This window comes from Acinonyx jubatus, chromosome C1 (genome assembly GCF_027475565.1).
Source record: "Acinonyx jubatus isolate Ajub_Pintada_27869175 chromosome C1, VMU_Ajub_asm_v1.0, whole genome shotgun sequence".
In the NCBI taxonomy this organism is placed as follows: Eukaryota; Metazoa; Chordata; class Mammalia; order Carnivora; family Felidae; genus Acinonyx; species Acinonyx jubatus.
The window spans coordinates 181,220,449-181,239,961 of record NC_069381.1 but is presented as its reverse complement, the minus strand read 5'-3'; the positions used below and the strand labels follow the sequence as shown (position 1 = coordinate 181,239,961).

General features: G+C 37.9%; 1 protein-coding gene across 3 annotated transcripts in view; it reads right to left on the bottom strand.

The window, feature by feature from the left end:
* Nucleotides 1–225: 225 nt before the first annotated feature.
* The window catches only part of PLCL1 (phospholipase C like 1 (inactive)), a 330,501-nt gene continuing 311,213 nt past the window's right edge, over nt 226–19,513 (bottom strand). For all 3 annotated transcript variants that reach the window (XM_015077978.3, XM_053215513.1, XM_053215512.1), the window contains one exon: nt 226–1,925. In XM_015077978.3, coding sequence (XP_014933464.2) covers nt 1,743–1,925 — 183 coding nt within the window. In that variant the 3' untranslated portion in view covers nt 226–1,742. The remainder of the gene's footprint in view (nt 1,926–19,513) is intronic.

Below are 19,513 nucleotides of genomic sequence, written 5' to 3'. Positions count from 1 at the left end.
TATAATGGAGTGTAAAGAAATTTTTTCAGGCAATTATAGTACCCTTGAAAACCTACCTTAAAATGAGCTCATGAACCTCGCTAAACACCCAGTTTTAAACCCAAGGAGAAATTTCACATTTGGTTCATGGAAATATTATACCCTTTGAGATATTTTTAATATAATAACTCATTTTCATTATTTTTCTTTTTTCAAAGAATTCATAATAAAAGAGAACCATAAAAGTGTTGTTTCATATCTTTACTTTCAGTAATGTGCAACATGAACATAATAGTGTTAAGAAGTCAGAAAAAAACTTAACACAGTAGCTATAGAAGATGCTTATAATTGCAAAAATTTTAACAATTATCTTCCCTAGTTTCCCCCAAACTTGCGTATTTGTTAATCAAATTAATTAAGAAGCTTTTCAAAATAAAAGCAATGTTTTAAATAAATATATTTTCATAACCATAGAACATTTAGTTCTGGTGGAAGTAACAAACATATTACACTCAAGTTCTTTATGAAGATATAAGGGTAAAAATTATCTGGATGCAATTATAAATGTACCCTAATTAGTTTGCTTCTTTTGTATGTATATTTTTGTTCATGTATTAAAATTATATCATATTTTGTAATAAGTTAGCTCTTAAATCATCACAAAGATGTTATCTGACCCACGGAATTTATGTCAATTCAACATGATGATGTGGTTGAACAATGTCTTTAAATTTAAATTTAGTACAATAAATTATATTTAATAAAAGCCAAGACCTCCTACTGCTCATGTCTGTTATAGATGAATGCTAGACTCCCAGTCTGGAAGAATGAGGCCTTCCTAAAGATCTCAACCTTGACATTTCATAACTGAAAATAAGGTCACATCAAAGTCCTAATTACAACAGAGCTCTCACTGTGTTTCAGAGTTCCATGTAGGTGGGTATAAATTCACTTATCAGCTTTTCCACTGAAATCATACATGTTTAATATACAACCACAAAAAAACTTTCTAAAATTTGATTTTTTTTAATAAATAGTTTAAAGAGTTTCTAAGTGAAGAAATGATTTTGCTGATTCTCTTAGAAATTCTGATCATTTTTTAATCTTTCACTCACTTTTATTTCTACTGTGATTCTTAGGAATTTTTCTAATCTATATTTAGTCTATCAAAACATCTATGCACTGGTAAATTTGGCTTCCTTTGATAATAACCTATGTTAAGATCTCTAAATTAAATGAAGAAGGTAGAGAAGTAAAATTAAACACAGCAACAGGTTATAGTAAGTGCTCTTTAGAATTTCAGATTAACAAATTTGTCCCAAAATGATAACATAATAACTTACTAAATGAATAATGCAACATAGAATAGATTTTCACAGGATCTCAATCTCTCTCCCTCTCTTTTTCTCTCTCACTTCACTTTCTGTCTCTCTCTTTCTCTTTCTCTCTCTCTCTCATACACACACACACACACATACACACACACGCACACATACACACACACACACACACACACTCCCACTCACATCCACACATGGGTATGTACACTCATCTCAGAATTTTAAACACTGCTACTAAAGCTTTTAACTTAGATAAATTAACTACATTAAAATACTGACATTGTGAAAATATCTGTCTATGTCCAACACCCTATAGAGGGTACCTTTTTGTGAATTTCTATAAAGCTTACAGAAAGAAAACCAGAAAGAAAAACCAGAGTCCTCAAGAGGAAGGATGAGTGAGTGTGTCGGTACTGCTCAGGGTCACAGCTTCCCGTTCTCCTCGCCACTTTCCTTCTCCTCTATGGCTTCCAGGCTGCGTTTGCTCTTGGCCTCGGCACAACTGCTAGGTGCCTTACTAAGTCCACAAGACAAGCACGCCAGCTGGATCTGCTTCATGTTTTCTACAGCTTCATTCTTGGCATTCTTCAACAGATCTCCTTGGCCCTGCAAACAAGTAGAAATATACACCAAAGAAGAAAGTTATGCACCAGGCATATCCTGAGTGATATCACTCTATATGTTAGTGCTATTACTCAGTGAGGAAACAGACCCAGACCCTGAGAGCTCACTTTTTCAAGGCATTATCCCCAGGTTCTTTTCTAGCACTGTTGAGGGTCTTTGCTCTTTAAGCCAAGGACCTCAACCTGATCCTGATCAGCTCTGTGGTTGACAGCACCCCCTTGAGATTCCTGAGGAGCAACCTCAGGGTGAGGGTGGGGGGCTCCTCTGAATTACTGAGGACAATCCACCCTTCCCTCACCATGGTCTGAGACTTTGCACACTGCTGCAACCCCTGTCCCACCCAGGCCCAGCATTCCTAGGCTTCGGAGAAATCAAGGAAGGAAGCTCTTCCTCAAAGAACTGAAAGTTGCCCCTCAGTGTACAAGAGTTTACAAACCCAAACATCTTCTGTGACATAAATCACACACCACCATGCTTGGCGAGCTGGGGTTTATGTATTGGGTTATCCTTGCAATCTGTCTTTTAATAAGTTATTAGTTACCCACATTCCTTCTGTCTTTACCCACATTGTCCTTAAGGACAGTGTTCCCATCTGGCTGATGGAGAAAAAAGGCTCCAGAGGTTCAGCATGTCCTTCAAAACAAAAAGTAAAGGAGGATCACGGGAAATCATCAGCTGTCAGTTACATCACTGCTCAAGAAAGACTGTCTCTCCTTATTTTTATTTCTCATTTTAGTTCTTCATTATAATGATCGATGTATAAGCTGATGCTGGCTCGGAAGCCTGAAGGAGCAAGTGTGGGGAAGCCGGCACCTTTTCCCCCGGTGCACAGACAAAAGAGTCCTTTCTCTTTCTCCTCTCCATTCTCACTGCAGTGCCTGGTAAGGTGACCCTGAACTGCAAAGGACAATGTGGGAAGAAGCAGAGTTTACACTGATTGCGCCACAAAGCAGAGATTCGGCCAAAGGATACGTCACCTATTTTATCCAAGGTGCTCCATGATACGCTGCTTAATTTGATGAATGGTTTTTCCTTAGGCATTTTCAGGAAAGTTGTGTTAAAAACGCCTTAGAATATTTCATTCCCCAAAATCTACACAGGCACTTCCCAATACTACCTATGTAATAATAGCTAAATCCTTCTAATAACAGGATTTAACTAAATGGGATGCATGAGGAGGGCTTTGCCTAATATTATTGTTAAAGTGGACTTGCCCCGATCACCTCAATCACAGAAAGGGATTTGATAAGTGGACTCGGAAGTCTTATAGTCTAGCCTTCTTCTGAGGAGAAAAGAGGCTGAGCCTGAGGAGGTTTAGTGACTGACCCAAGGTCACAGCTGGTAAATGAGCTGGGACTAAAGTCCCGGTCTCGTACCTTGGTTCAGTGCCCTATTCCACACACCATATTTATACTTTAGACTAAGACCCAAGGCAAGAAAATGAACACTCTGTCAGATAGAGATGGATTTTCTAAGGGAAAAATATTCACTACACAAGCAGAATTTGGGAAGTCGGTTCTGTTTAATGCAGACATAATGAGTCCCCTCTGGACACTGCAAAATAAAGTCACGTCCACTCCAAAAAATGCAATTCTTAAGTAATCATAATAATGTGTGAAGTGCTTACTCTGTGCTGGCACTCTTTTTTATGCTTTACATATGTTCATTCATTCAACTGTCACAACATCCCTAAGAACATAGGCACTTTTCTTATTCTCGGTTTATTGATGAAAAAACACTGAGGCCCAGAGCAGTCACCTTTCCCAGCATCATGCAGCTGCTAAGTGGTAGAGCTGGGGTTCAAATACAGCCCAGCAGTGGGCTCTAGAGTCTTTTTTTTTATTTTTAAATTTATTTTTGAGAGAGAAAGTGTGAGTGGGGGAGGGGCACAGAGAGAGGGAGACACAGAATCTGAAGCAGGCTCCAGGCTGAGTTGTCAGCACAGAGTCTGACGCGGGGCTTGATCCTATGAACTGTGAGATCATGACCTGAGCTGAAGTTGGGTGCTAAACCAACTGAGCCACCCAGGCGCCCCTCCAAAGTCTGCAGTCTCAAGCACTACATGATATGACATCTCTTCAAGGAAAATTGCACACTCTACAAAGCACATGAAAGCCTATTTATTGTTACCCACGAAAACAACACAGATATAAAGAGAATCATTGCTCACGTGGCAAGTCTGACAGAACTCAGAAGAGACAGTTGGAGTCAGGAAGATCAGGTATACCAAGGACACGCTGACAGGGACACAAGTCAGATTATCTTAGTTTTGCTTTCAGCTCCAACAATTTCTCCTTGGGCTATTTTCTCTTCTATAAACAAGAAAATATCCTTCTGCCTTCCTCACAGTTTTAAAGATTAAAGAAAATATGTTGAAACACTGTTTGTAATTGAAATAATCACAAGTAAACTATGCTATAAGGTGATACGAAAGAGCGAGTATCGCAGTCTACTACTATAATGAATACCCTGGTACTGTACATATGTTAACAGATAAATTTGACTAATTTGCTTAAAATGCACCTGCAATGGGACGACTGGGTGGCTCAGTCAGTTGGACATCAGACTTCAGCTCAAGTCATGATCTCACTGTTTGTGGGTTCGAGCCCCGCATCAGGCTCTGTGCTGACAGCTCAGCCTGCTTCAGATTCTGTGTCTCCTTCTCTCTCTGCAACCCCCCGCCTCAAAAATAAACATCAAAAACATTTTTAAATGCACCTGCAAGAGTCTGTTTCACAGAGATATGTGTATTGCTACTGGATTTATAAATTGAAAGATTCCTTTAAAAACCAAACTGTATTAATGAAGAGATCATATCCAGACTCATTTTCAGTGTTACTTTTAAGACATCATTTTCCTTTTAGTTTTGAAATTTTCACAAAGCATTTTAAAATTACAACAAAAGCAAAATTGGCATCTTTCCTAATTGTAAGAGAAGGAGAAAAATCTCAAAATTCTCAAGCTACTAATGCAGAATGCTCTCACATCCCTTATCCTGCAACAGGTTGTGAAACGTATCTAATTAATCAGCCAGAATGGCATTTCATCAGTTCTGAGAGGTGGCATCCAGGCCTAAATGCCAGACTGTGCCGGTTCTGGTACACAGAAGTCAGTCTCTCTAGAAAACAATGGCCAATTGTAGAAAACAGTTTGTGCCAGTGCACGAAAACACAACTACATCATCTCCTAAAAAACCAGGAGACGACACATCCTGGCTGAATGATACAAGAAGAAAAAAATAGAAAGAGAAATTTAATTGTTAACTAACAGAAGAAGACAAAGTGAAAGTCCAAGTTATAAAGATTTTACATTTAAATATTTACATAAAAATTTTGTCCCCTATTATTTTAAAAAGGGGGAATAAAGGTCACCTTTCTGTTCTGTGGCTCCTGGAGTCCTCCCTATTAGGATATCAGGACCAGAAAAGACTTATACTATTGTATTAAAGAGTGAAGTTTATTGTTAACAACCCCCAACTTGGCATTCCTTTTTAGTGCTTTTTCCCTTTATATGTGCAGCAATTTCCCCTGGCCAACTAGCATCCCTCTCTTTATTCTGTTACACGCCCTCTCAAACTTCTAACTAGCCAGCTTATACAGTATCTCCTCTGTCAAAACGTCGTTGTCCTGTGTATCATTTCCTACAACATGTATTAGGTATTCAGATCAGCTAATCAATTTGAAGGTATTCGTGTGTAGTATGTATTTAAGGAATATTGTAACAGGCATTTCTAAAGAAATATGCTCAAAATATTTCCTCAAACACAGGTCTTGGGAGGGGAGGAAAAAGGAGAGAAGAGCACTTTGCTTGGAATTATATAAACTGAATATTATTAGATACTCAAATAAATCTGGGATTGTTATGGCCTGAAATGTAAAAGTAATGTACAATTTGATCACTGAACACTCAACTTGAAAGAAATGTCAAGCTGCTGCTGATGTTTGGATATTCTAGTGATCTCGTGGCAATTTGTGGTTTCTCTCCTCTGATGTTAGGGATGCTTCAGAAAAAAAGAGGACTGATTTAACCCAAAGAAAAGTAAGAGTAATAGAGGGCATCTCAGGCAGACTGATGCTCATGGGACAATAGGACTATCGAAATTCTCAAGGGCAATAGCCACAATTCAGCCTCCACATGTATTTGGCTCTCAAAATTAAGAGTCCATGGAAATCCCAGCACATTTAAACAGTAACACTTGGCATCACAGAAAACCATAGAGAGATCACTATAGAGGTTTTGAATCTAGAAATTAGTGATGCTTAATTAGCTTTTTTTAAAAAAGAGAGATTAAGCCGTCATAACCAAATCCTTGCAACTGCATTAGATTGCAATTAAAATCCTGGAAGTCAAGAAATATCTGATGCAATTTAAACTGTAAATGGGGCTGCTGTACAATACCACTACAATTTTTATTACTGCCAATAACTTTATTGTTGACAATAAAATATCATCACAATCCAAAACAGAAGCTAACATTTATTGAACACTTACTATATGAACTATAAGCAAATTTGCATAAATTATCTCATTATATCACAATCATAAAAAGGGCTGGAATTCTAAATGCAAGTAAACTTAGTAGTTATATGTTTGTAAGTTATCTATTAGGAATGTATTTTATTACTTCTCAAAAGATATTTAGGATTTGTATTATTCCTCATCTTACTAAGAAAGGCAGCTCCCTCCCCCTCCCCAACACTAATTTGAAAATAATTTTGGCTACAATCTGGCAGAATAACTTACCAAAGACATCCATGACTCCTCCACACCAATTTTTCCCATGAACTGCACTATCCCTTGTGTTATTAGTGCATACAAGAGCAGGAGAACATCACGACTAGTGCCCGTGTCACATGTGAAGGAAATGCGTGGGTCATCTCAGAGCACACCACAAATATTTAAAGAAGCTCTCACATACACATCCACACACATAAACAAATGTAGCTCTGTCTCCTGGCAGACTTGTATGGTATTTTTCAGCACATACTCAATACACTGGTATTCTTTCATGTGGGGGTCCACACCTACAGTTAGTGTCAATAGCCACGGACAACAATACTATAGTAAAAGTCAACCATAGACAGTATGGTGGAATTAACAGCTCTTTATTTGTTCCAGCTACCATTTGTTGGACAAAACCATGTAGTGGTAGGTGGTGCCCTATTACCACCTTACTAGTTCAAAAACCATGCTTTTGGGGAATTTCTGTATTATCTGAAGAGGTCAAATGTTTTGCTCCAATGAGGTAGAAATAACTACTACAATGTCCTTGATTTGAGAAATTAAAATAGCAGATCAAAAATGTGGTGATGTCATGACAGAGGTATTTCTCTTGTACTTCTCAAAGAGAAGACAACACTGCAAACTAAGCAGCATGACATGTCTAATAAGCACAATTATTCAAAAGGCTACAAAAAAATTTGAAGTTAGAATCTGTTGAAATTCAACATAATGAAAATTATATTTGAAAGTTAAATTTGAAAGTATATGTAAGACCTAGCAAATAAGATCTTTTTCCACATTTATTTTTCAAATAACATCCTCCATTGTTACAATATCTTTCTCATCAAGAAATCTTGACTAACTTGAATGTTGAAGGAATGAAGAACCCTATTTACTTCAAAATGGTAACTGTGTCTTAAGCATAAGACCTTTGCATTAGCCATGTTTTTTAAAAATAGTTTTTAATATAGAAGAAATTATCTTTGTATTGTTTAGTATATATATAAACGAAGTAGTTTAACATTATTTAAATACTACTCACTAATAATTTTAATTACACCACTGTAATAGAATGAAAGATAAAAATCACAATCATCTCAATAGATGCACAAAAATCTTTTGACAAAATTCAGCACCCTTTCATGATAAAAACTCTCAACAAACTGAGTATAGAAGGAACACACCTCAATATAACGTAGGTCATATCTGACAAGACTACAAGTAACATTATACTCAATGGTGAAAGGTTGAAAGCTTTTCCTTTAAGATCAGGAACAAGACAAGGGTGCCCATTCCCACTAGTCCTATTCAACATAGTACTGTAAATCCTAGCCAGAGCAGTTAGGCAAAAAAAGAAAAGAAAGAAAGAAAAAGAGAGCAAAAGAGAGAAAGAAAGAAAGAAAGAAAGAAAGAAAGAAAGAAAGAAAGAAAGAAAGAAAGAAAAAGTGTCTAGGTGGCTCAGTCAGTTGAGCATCTGACTCTTGGTTTCAGCTCAGGTTATGATTTCTCAGTTTGTGAGATCAAGCCCCTCATTGGGCTCTGCCCTGATGATGCAGAGCCTGCTTGGGATTCTCTATCTCTCTCTGCCCTTCTCCTGCTTCTGCTCTCTTTCTCTAAAAATAAACTTTAGAAAGAAAGACAGAAAGAAAGAGAGAGAGAGAGAAAAAAAGAAAGAGTATCCAAATCAGAAAGGAAGTAGCAAAATTCTTTCTGATTGCAGAAGACGTTATCTTATATATGGAAAACCCTAAAGACTACACCAAACAACTGTTAGAGCTAATAAATGGATTCATTAAAGTTGCAGGATACAAAATCAACACACAAAAATCAGTTGTTTATTGGTTAACAATAAACTATCAGAAAAAGAAATAAAAATAACAATCCAATTTACAATAACACCAAAAACAATAAAATACTTAAAAATAAATTTAGCCAAGGAGATGAAAGATCTGCACACTGAAAACTACCAAATATTGATAAAAGAAATTGAAGAAGACACAAATGAACAGAAAGATATCTCATGTTTATGGGTTAGAAGAATTAATATTATAATACCCATGCTACCCAACATCATCTATAGAATCAATGCAATCCCTATCAAAATTCCAATGGTAATATAAGAACAAGAAAAATAATTCTAAAATTCACATGGAATCACAAAAGGTTGTAAAGCCAAAGCAACTCTGAGAAAGAACAAAGCTGGAGGCATCACACTTCCTGATTTTAAGCTGTAATACAAAACTACAGTAATTAAAACAGTATGGCACCAAAAGCACAAGCAACAAAAGCCAAAACAAGCAAGTGGGACAACATCAAACTAAAATGCTCTTCACAGCAATTCACAGCAAAAGAAACAATCGACAAGATGAAAAGGCAACCTACTGAGTGGGAGAAATATTTGCAAACCATACAGCTGGTAAGAGGTTAATATCCAAAATACATAAAGAACTATCTCTCTCTCTCTCTCTCTCTCTCTCTCTATATATATATATATATATACTCAAAATATTTAACAACTCAATAACAAAAAAATAAATAATCTGATTAAAAAATGGGCAACAGACCTGAATAAACATTTTTCCAAAGAAGACATACAAATGCCCAAAAGGTACATGAAAAGGTCCTCAACACCATTAATAATCAGGGAAATGCTACTCAAAACTACCTTACACTTGTTAGAATAACTATTATCAAAATAATTATTATCAAAAAGACAAGCGATAACAAGCACCAGCAAGGATATAGAGACAAGGGAACATCTGTGCACTGCTGGAAAGGTAAACTGGTACATCCACTATGTAAAAGGGCATGGAGCTTCCTCAAAAATATTAAAAATAGAACTACTATATAATCCGGCAATTCCACTTCTGGGTTAAAGGAAATGAAATCAGGATGTTGAAAAGATATTCTCACCATCATGCCCATTACAGCATTATTTACAATACCCAAGACATGGAAACAATCTGAGTGTCCATCAAACGAGTAGATTTTTAATATATCTTCCTTAATATATATGTATCTTTAATATATATGTATAAAATATATATCTTCTTTAATATATTATCCATATACTATATATAGCATCTAATGACATTTCAAAAGATGTTGCATATATAATGCAATATTATTCAGCCATGAGACAGAAGGCAATCCCACCATTTTCAACAAGATGGAGACATTTCAAGGGCATTATACTAAATGAAGTAAGTCAGACAGAGAAAGACAAATACCGGATGATCTCACTTTTATGTGTAACCTTAAAAAAAACAGAATTCATAGAAACAAAACGTAGTTTGATGGCTGCCCGGGGCAAGGGATAGAGAAAAAGGGTGAAAGTGGTCAAAGGGTATAAATTTTCAATTACAAGATGAGTAAGTTCTTGAAATTTAACATACAGTATGGTGACGGCAGTTAACAATACCGTATTATATACTTGGAAGTTGCTAGGAAAGTAAATCTTAACAGTTCTCACCACAAAAAAAAGGTAACTATGTGAGTTGATAAATGTGTTAACTAACTTACTGTGGTAATAATAATAATAACGGTAATAACAATCCAGCAGCAACAGTGCTGACAACATATGCCATTCGTGATGGGTAACATCGCATTCCTCAATAAAATCTATTGCACTGAGATGCACTTGTTGACCAGAACTTAAGAAGTATAGAATATAATACCTCCAATTCTCATTTGTTGTCCCTACTGTATGTCGTTCTCAGCTATGCGTGTGTGAACGAAGACACACTCACCTCCTTCCTTTGATTTAGGAGCCATGATAGTCTCCCTTAACTATCAACAAAATTTACGTCTTCACTTTTGCCTTATTCATCTATTTGTTCATCAAGCAAATATTTATTAAACATATTCTATACACAAGGCATTTTGTCTTTGACTTGTGGGTCCCAGCTCTGTCAAAACCAAGGTTCTTTAAAACGAATATTTTGCAAGGTTCCCTTTACTATCATACAATGAAAGTCAAAACTAAATAAGCTGGTTATATACATTAAAAATGAAGTAAAAATAGCATCCTAGCTACACTGTAAAGAGAAATAAAAGAATAGTCATTTAAAACAAAATAATATGTATTATAATATTTAAACAGGCAGGCACACAAGAAACCATAATGAAGTAGGCAGGGGCCTGAACTTAATATGAATTCATTAAATTCAGCAGAGAAACAAAGAGATCAGATGCCATTCCACACACACAAAGAATATAGGAAAATGACAATGCAGATGCACCAGATAGACACTAGCATAAAAACAAATAATGGCAACAGATCACACTTATTTGCATATAATAAAAGAAGAAAGGAAAATAACTTTAATTAAGATAGGGATAACATGGGGTGCCTGGGTGGCTCAGTCGGTTAAGCATCCAACTTCAGCTCAGGTCATGATCTCACAGTCCATGAGTTCGAGCCCCACATTAGGCTCTGTGCCAACAGCTCAGAGCCTGGAGCCTGCTTCAGATTCTGTGTCTCCCTCTCTCTCTGTCCCTCACCGGCCCACACTCTGTCTCTCTCTCAAAAGTAAAATAAAAACATTAAAAAAAATTTTTTTTTAAGATAGGGATAACATACCAAGACAAGTACAGATTCTCACCATGGAGAAAAAGTCTGATAGTCCACAAGTGAGCAAATAAATAATACTCATACACCCTACCAGAGCTGCCAAATCTTCAAAGGTATCTCAAAGGATATTTTTCTTGTGATTGATGATATCAGCTTCTACTTCACAGGACACTGTGGGATGTCTACCATGGATTGTCAATAACAAAGCATCAAATTAAAACCAGTAACTCACTTCCCAGTTTGTTCCAAAATTGCTTACTGTATAGCAATCATACAATTAAGTAGACAGAATTCCCAGAGTGAATAAATTATTCAATAATTTAGAAACAATATCTTCATTCATTTAGACATGCCTCTCACTATGTTTTCCTCGGATACTGGGCCTTTCACATAACTTCTTGTAAAAAGATTAATATCGTGTACTAAAGTACTCTTATTTTAGATGATTTAGCAAGGCAGGACTTAAAGTCTTGCAAGACGAGAGCAACTGTTCTTTATGTTGCCCTGTCCTGCACAGTGCAGGACACCCAGCATTCCTGGCTGCTCCCACTAAATACCTCCAGAGAATTCTTCCATCACCTCCTCAATTTTCCAAAGTGCCCTCTAGAGGGCAGTACTGCACGCATTAAGAACCGCAGGGCTAGACTCTGGGTAAGACGGTAAGCACAGATGCCCTTTCCTCCCGCATACAATTGAGGTCTAGTTAGGGATACAAGCATAAATCCAAAAGCCACAAAAACAAAATTATGTCTAATCACAAGTGGTGCCGTGCGCTTACAGGAAGGTGATGTGGTGAGAACATGTAGCCTGGGGGATCAAACAGGTCTCTCCTGTTTAAGACACATCTGAGCAACAATTTGAGACACAGAAGCATCTTCGTTTCTTTTTTGGCATCTTATAACAAGTGAAATATGATATAAGGATCTTTTGATACCTGCCTTGAGTCCTCAATCCTCCTATAGTCTTGCTGACACAGAGAGAGATCGGATGGGAGAGTGCTTTAGTAGGATACTGCCTCTGTGACAGCACCAAAATGGCCAAATACATGCCATTTTCCCTTATATTTTACCAACGTAGAATTTTTTTGTTTCCTTGGGTTTATACTGAAGAAAAAACAATGAAAGTGGAAAACACTCAATGAAGTATCGTTTAGTGACAGTATCATTTTCCTCTGCTAAGTAAGAGTTCTTGGCAACTACTTCACATTTTTGAGATATTTGAAGATGAATTATCATTTTTTTCAACTTTACAGGTGAAGAATACTAAGTAAATATACTGCCTAAGTTCACACAGAAAAGAAGTATGAAGGAAATAACTAATACTGCCTGCTCCCCAGGCCAACAGATGCTTTTTCTTCACTGTATTATTTTCTTTGCATTGAGGTACATTACATGATACGTTGTACATGTGATCTAATAGATCTTAGAAATGGAGAGAAGAAAAAAATAGCTTAAGAGCGATTTGGTTTAAAAATGAAAAAAATCCTAAGTAAGTAAATAAGAAAAAAAATCCTGTGATAAAACCCCATGAATGTCCCACACATAAATACTTCCTTTGTGCTGATACTTTGACATCTGATTTTTGCCTTCAAGGTATATATAGCGTTTGCAAGAATTCAATAATTTTAATCTGAGCCAAATTTTCAGAAAAGTGAAATATAAAAGCAATGGTAGAAGACTCATGAATGGGAGAAGTGTGGAGAAGATGATTGGTTTTCATTTTAAAGGTATCATCATGATCAGATCCAAAAAAGAAGATTATGGGAGAATCAAATTCATTACAGGCACTAGCTGTACATTTTAAAGGATGCTATTAATGTGAGGACTTGTTAGTTCTCAGCTCCCTGGGATACTGATTCTCCTTGCAGTATCCACGAGCTCCTAAAAACCTCCCCCATACGTTGGCTGGCCGAGATGGCGGCACACACAAATTGGGGAGCAGAGCCAGAACTCCAAGAGTGATGAAAGAATACATCTGATTGTAAGGATGCCACGTTTCTCTCATATATTAGCAGTTTGGCTCAGAGGCTTTGAATTGTAACCATACTGCTATTCTGTAGGTGAATATATAGTGTGACCGCCACTGTCAGCCTACCTATATTCAAATCCTGGGCTCCAACCACTTATTAGCTTTTTGGCCTTAAGCAAAGTCACTTGGTGCCTCAGTTTCCTCATCCATAAAATGACTCTAAGAATTGTATTCACAATACATGTGAGTTATTTAGAATAATATGTGGCAAACTCTAATGAATGTTAGCATTATAATTATCCTATAAACAGAAAATTTTAAAGTTTCAGTAATGCAATATTTTGCTATCAATAATGACAATGTTATAGAAATCTACTGTACTGTCTCTACCTTACAAAATGAGAGGAAACAAAAACCACTTTGAAACTTAAAAAAGACAAGTTGGCAAAATAGAGGGAACAATCTGTTGCAGAGAATAAAATGCAGGACTGATAACCTGTGAAAGACCCCATCATGATTAAAATTAAAAGAGTAATAATTCCATTGATGGGGGAACGTTCCTTGGGAAACCACAGAATGTATCACCCTCTCCCGTGCAAAAGCTTATTTCCTTGTTTGTAATTTAGAGGTCACATCATTGCTCAGTGTAAAACATCGAAGCACTGCTCACTATTGGAATAAAAAAAATGTTAAACAGCCAATTTGTTTAAGGCAGGTGAGAAAGTAAAAATGAACTGAAGTCATCTGTCACCAAAAGAAATTAATGACAAACATTATCTCTTGTGACAGACCCATTATATTTCTGAAGATACCATAAGATAGGTTCCTGCAAGGGTGTTCTGTGTAAGAAGCCATCTGTCTGCTTTGGGCAATGACTGTGAGCCTAATCCACTTACAGAAAATGTCAACAAAATTGCTTCAACACCAGTGAGCTGAATAATAGAGACCCCTGAGCTAAACTTTAAAAATATGACTCAAGTGCAGAAAACTTCATGAATTTAGGTTTGTGTGATGAGACTGGCATACTGAGAATTCTCTTGCAGTCATTTTGACAAAAGAACCATTCAATAAAACAGTAAGAAGCCACTGCCTGTTGACTCTCCTGCTCTCTGCTCTTTCCTTCCCATTATTGGGATCATTTGCCTCTGTGTCAACAGATCTAATAAGAGAGGACAGAAGATTAGTATCAACCTTTAGCAAGGTGACAAAGATAATTAATTGCATTTCAAATGAAATTTCAGTAATGGATGGTCATCAGCACAAAAAACAAACGCTGTTTGAAAGTTCCTGATACCTCAAATTAACTTTCATTGGATAGTAAATGACCCTGAAATCGGAATTCATAGTGTCATGAGTGCTGTAGGCCAAACACAGAAGGAGCTTCTAGAGCAACTTCTACTTACCCAGCTCATACTATTTCCATTTCAAAAAGATCATTCACAGCAGCCTGAAAGATGCAGGATACTCCAAACCCCACAGCAGACAAAGACTATAGAGATAGTTACTAGTACGAAAAGAACACTTTTAAAATGCATTCTATTTGCTTGGAATTTCACTGTAAGAAATTACTGATTACATTGCTTAAATTATTGGCTACTTCATCTATCCAAAAAATAAATCTGCAAAAATGCTAGAGTAAGAGTGTAAATGTAATAACAATGGGCCACAGAGTGAACTGATCACAAAATGGCTTCAGCTGCTTAACCACCTCCACAGTCCTGAGGGTTTCAGCACACAAGTGGTATTTCGTGCCATCTGGTCCTGGGCTGCACAACTTTAAGGGCACCATTCACACAGCTTTCAATGTGCATGGCATTCCCTGCAGCCCAATGACAGCCATACCGCATCTGGTCTAGACATGTCCTTTTACCAAAGACATCTTTATTCTCTGCAAAATCGTTAACACTTTTAAATAGGCTGAAACTGTCCCCTTTAGGAGTGACATGTGCAGGGCTAGCCCATCCAGCAGCACGTTAGGCACCCAATTATGCTGGCAGGAATTCTAGGTTGCGTCAACTGCAGTGGCCAAATAGCTTTTAGCAAGACACTATTAAAGGGGCAACTGCCCTGCATCCTCCACCCAATGGGTCGTTTTTTAACTAATGAAGGTAAGTCAGCTATCAGACGAGATGGCTACTTCTTATTAATAGTTAAATCGAGGAGTGGCCAACTTGGCTTCCAACACAAGGAATGTTTGGAGGTTTGGTCAGTAATGAGGTGTTCATTGTCGGTGCCCTAAATCCCGCAGGGCATTTGGTTAAAACACCAGACTACCGTTACACCAAAGAAATGCCAGTATCTCAAGACCTGTTTTCCCTAATCTAAGACTCACTCAACTTTCAGATCTCAAACTCAAGTCACCCACAACACCAAACTACTAGCAACATATTTTACTCCAACGTGTTGTTTACTTTAAAAATTATGTTACACGGGGACACCTGGGTGGTTCAGTCGGTTAAGCCTCCGACTCTTGATTTCAGCTCAGGTCATGATCTCAGGGTTTGTGAGTTCGAGCCCAGCATCGGACTCCACACTAGCAGTGCAGAGCCTGCTTGGAGTTCTCTCTCTCTGCCCCTGCCCTGCTCATACACTCTCTTTCTCTCTCTCTCTCAAAATAAATAAATATACTAAAAATTATGCTAGACACAAGTTGAAATAATAACATCTATATTTACCAACTGTTCATACTATATCATTTTGGCTTAGTCAATTTATCTATTCCATCTATCTATATATATTTCACCCTAAATATCTCAGTAGGCATATCATCATGAAAAGAAGGACATAACCACATACTATTATTACCCCAATGAAATTAACACTCATTCAGCAATTTCATCCGATATGAAATGCATATTAAATTTTCCCAAATGTCCCAAAATATCTCAGGCAACTTTTTAAAATCCAGAATCCAATCAAGGTTCACACATTATTAGCACCTCTGAAAATAATGATCCAGCTTTGTGACAGTAGAGCAAAAGCATGAATGGCAGAGCTCACAGAGAAATTCAACAGCAAGTTCACAACAGTGAGTACCACTTTTCTGAACAACATGCATTTCCACAGCATCATCCCGTCCACCTTATGGAAAATGCACCATTAAATCATCACATACACCTGTCAAAACATTTCTTCTGAATTTCAGATACCATCATTCTTACCTTCTTCTCATTTTTAAATCAACTTTATAAATATATATACCTGGAAAAATTCATCATATATTCACCAAACCCATTCAATTTTATGAGTGCCAGGCTGATACCTCCCTAAATGCTCTTCCTGTCTAGTCTAGGTTTCTTCCCAGATGACTGTGAAAACCAACTGTCAGAAACTAGTGGGAGAGAGCATTCATATTCAGTTCCAATAGTTCAGTAGTTGATCTGCAGACCAAAAAGTGTGCACATTTTAAAAATGAACTTTAAATTATCACCATGTAGAAAATCCAGAACAAGTCTTGTGTGAGCCTGACCATGTGCACAGACACTTGCTAAAGAAACTAGTCCTGGGCTGACCTTGAGGTGGGATGGCCCTACTCTGCACTATAGCCTGCCACTCTGGCCACAGCTGGTTGGACCGAGCATTCACATGTAGCCCAAGAGTGGCCAATTAATAGCTGGCCAGTGACCTCTGAGCTGGCACGACTCCAGGCAGCAATGATGGCAATTAGTTAAAGTAATCAGATTAACTCTCTTAAAAGGTGACCTGGGAAATTTAAAGAGCTTAGTCAGAAAGAGGTGCTAGGAAATATATAGAGGAAAGCAAGAAAGAGGAGAGAGCTGAGCCTTTTCAAGGCCACCACACTAGAGAGAAAATCCACAATTCTTATTCCTGAGAGAAGAAAAAAAATACGGTCCCTTAAAGCCTGCTTGGAATGCAATGGTCTTCCAGCCCAAGTCCCTGTGAGACTGCCCATTCTGTGGCTTCTCTTCTTCTCAGAAGACATGTTTCCTGCCTTGTCACATAGATGCTTCTCACCCGATGAAGCCTGAATGAGTCCCTATTCCCTGTAACTCAGGTAAAAAAAAAATGCTTTAAATGAAAAATGACAGGCCCATTACAATTTTAACCACACCATTTGATTGGTTGATGATCAAGGCACAATACAGTTTAAACCACACTTTCATCCCAGCTAAAGCTCTCTAAGCTTCTGATAGAGAAAGCCAGAATCAGTCACAAGGATAGAAAAGACAGCGGTTGCAACTGATGTTGGCAGTGGAAAGAATGATGAACAAATTAGGAATCGGCTGTGTGACCTTGGGGATATCACCACTAACTCCCATGGCTGCACTTTCCTTTTTATTAAAGAAGGGGATTGGAGGAGATGTTCTTTGAGCTCATCATATATACTGAAAGTCTATCATTTATTAATTAGGGCTCAGATTAAAATTGTGGTGTTAAAATTCATCATTTAATTGTTTTAAATAAGAGACTTCTGGTGGGAAAGAGGTAAGGAAGTGATTAAAGTGTTATGATGGTGGAAATCACATGGCAAAGATTCCTAATCCTGTTGAGGATGGAGGGACTGGAGAAGGAGGTATCAGAAGGCAGCCTGAAGACTGGGTACCTGAGCTAACAGCTGAAGCACAGATAAAGTGCCCCTGATGCAGTGTGTAAACAACAGGGTGGGGACCCCCCCCCCGGGAGCAGGGATACAAGACACTCTTTTGAAGCAGAAGGGACACCTCCCATAACTGCTGGGCATGAGAGCACAGCTGGTGCCATCGAGGAACTTGAAAAAGTTCAGTGTGGCTAGAGGAGCACATGGCAGAGGACGCTGGAGAGATGAAGAGGTGAGAGACGAAGCTGGAGAGGAAAGAGGTCGCAAAGAGCTCCCTAGAGGTAGGTGGGAAGTTTGCAGGAGGCACCATGGGGATCTTTGGAAGGGCTTTAAACACAAAGACTAGCCATAATTAGATTTGTTTTAGGAAGGTCACTTGAGCTGCTGTGCTGCAGAGGGGGATAGTGTACATGGGAAATGAAAGATTTTTCACTAACTCAGGTGATGAATGAAAAAACTAGGCAATAGCTATGAGAAGGGAGATCACTCAGGGATATATTTCAGAGGTTGACTCAACAATATTTGGTAATTGCTTAGAGGTAGATGTTTAGAAGAAAGATCAAGAGTAACTCCCAGGATGCTTGCATGGATAACTCTGAATTGTCATTCATTCATTCATTTATTCACTCAAAGAGAAATACCAATGGTGTCACTGAGAGCAGGTGGTAGATGTGCATGGAGATGAGCACAGTTTGAGACATGCTGACCTCCCTGTGGTGGAGAGACCTCCCCAGTGCAATGCCTGAAGGGTAGCTTGGAAGGAAGGGTGGCAAATGGAGGCCATCTAGAGATTAGGAGAGACCTGTGGACCAAATATACACATTTGGAATTTGACAGCAGAGCTAGGGTAATAAAAACCATGTGCATGGACACTGTGACCCAGGGAGAGAGAATGGAGTGAGAAGGGCACCTAGGCTAGAAGGCTAAGAAACACCAGCATTTAGTAGAGGACAGAGGAAGGGTAATCTACAAAAACCACTGGAAAGAAAGAGCCAGAGGTGTAAGAGGAAGACAGGGAGAGGGCAGTGTCCCCAAATTCAAGGAAAGCAGAAATGCAAGAAGGAAGAGTGACCAGTCATGCAGAATGTTCCCAAGTAGTCAGAGAAAATAAAAGCTAAAAACTGTTCACACGATTTCGTGACAAGAAGGTGACTGGTGACCTTGGTGAGAATGATTTAATGGAGTGTCAGCAGAGAAGACATATTAAAGTTGACTAAGGACTGTGTGGGAGGTAAGGAAGTGGATTCAGCAAGTGTAAACAACCTTGTTAAGAAGTTTGGCTGTGTAGGCGAAGAGAGAGATAGGAAGTAGAGTAGCCGGAGGGGAGCTGAAAGTCTTTCAAAAAAGCCATTTTATATATATAAACACAGTTTGGCTGAACAATGAATTGCGAAAGGAAAAAGACAAAATATGAAATGGAATAACTAAAAACCTCTACTTCTTGAACTGATTGTTCCTCTAAATTGATTTTCATAATATCCTAATATTCTTTCTCCTTATTTTAGGGCCCTTTTAACTGTATGAAGTGAGAAAGGCCCTCATCAATTAAAAGTATAAAGCATGTTAACTTAAATATATAAGTAAATCTACCTACATTAAAAAGTATAAAAGCAGGGATTTCATAGTCCACGCATGTACAACTACCTCTACAAAATGAAGAATTTCATGTCGTCCACCAGGTGGCTCCCCTGTTTTGGGCTTAGGGAGGGAGTTCCTGTCTGTCCACAAAAAGCTTGTGCTCCAATGGTT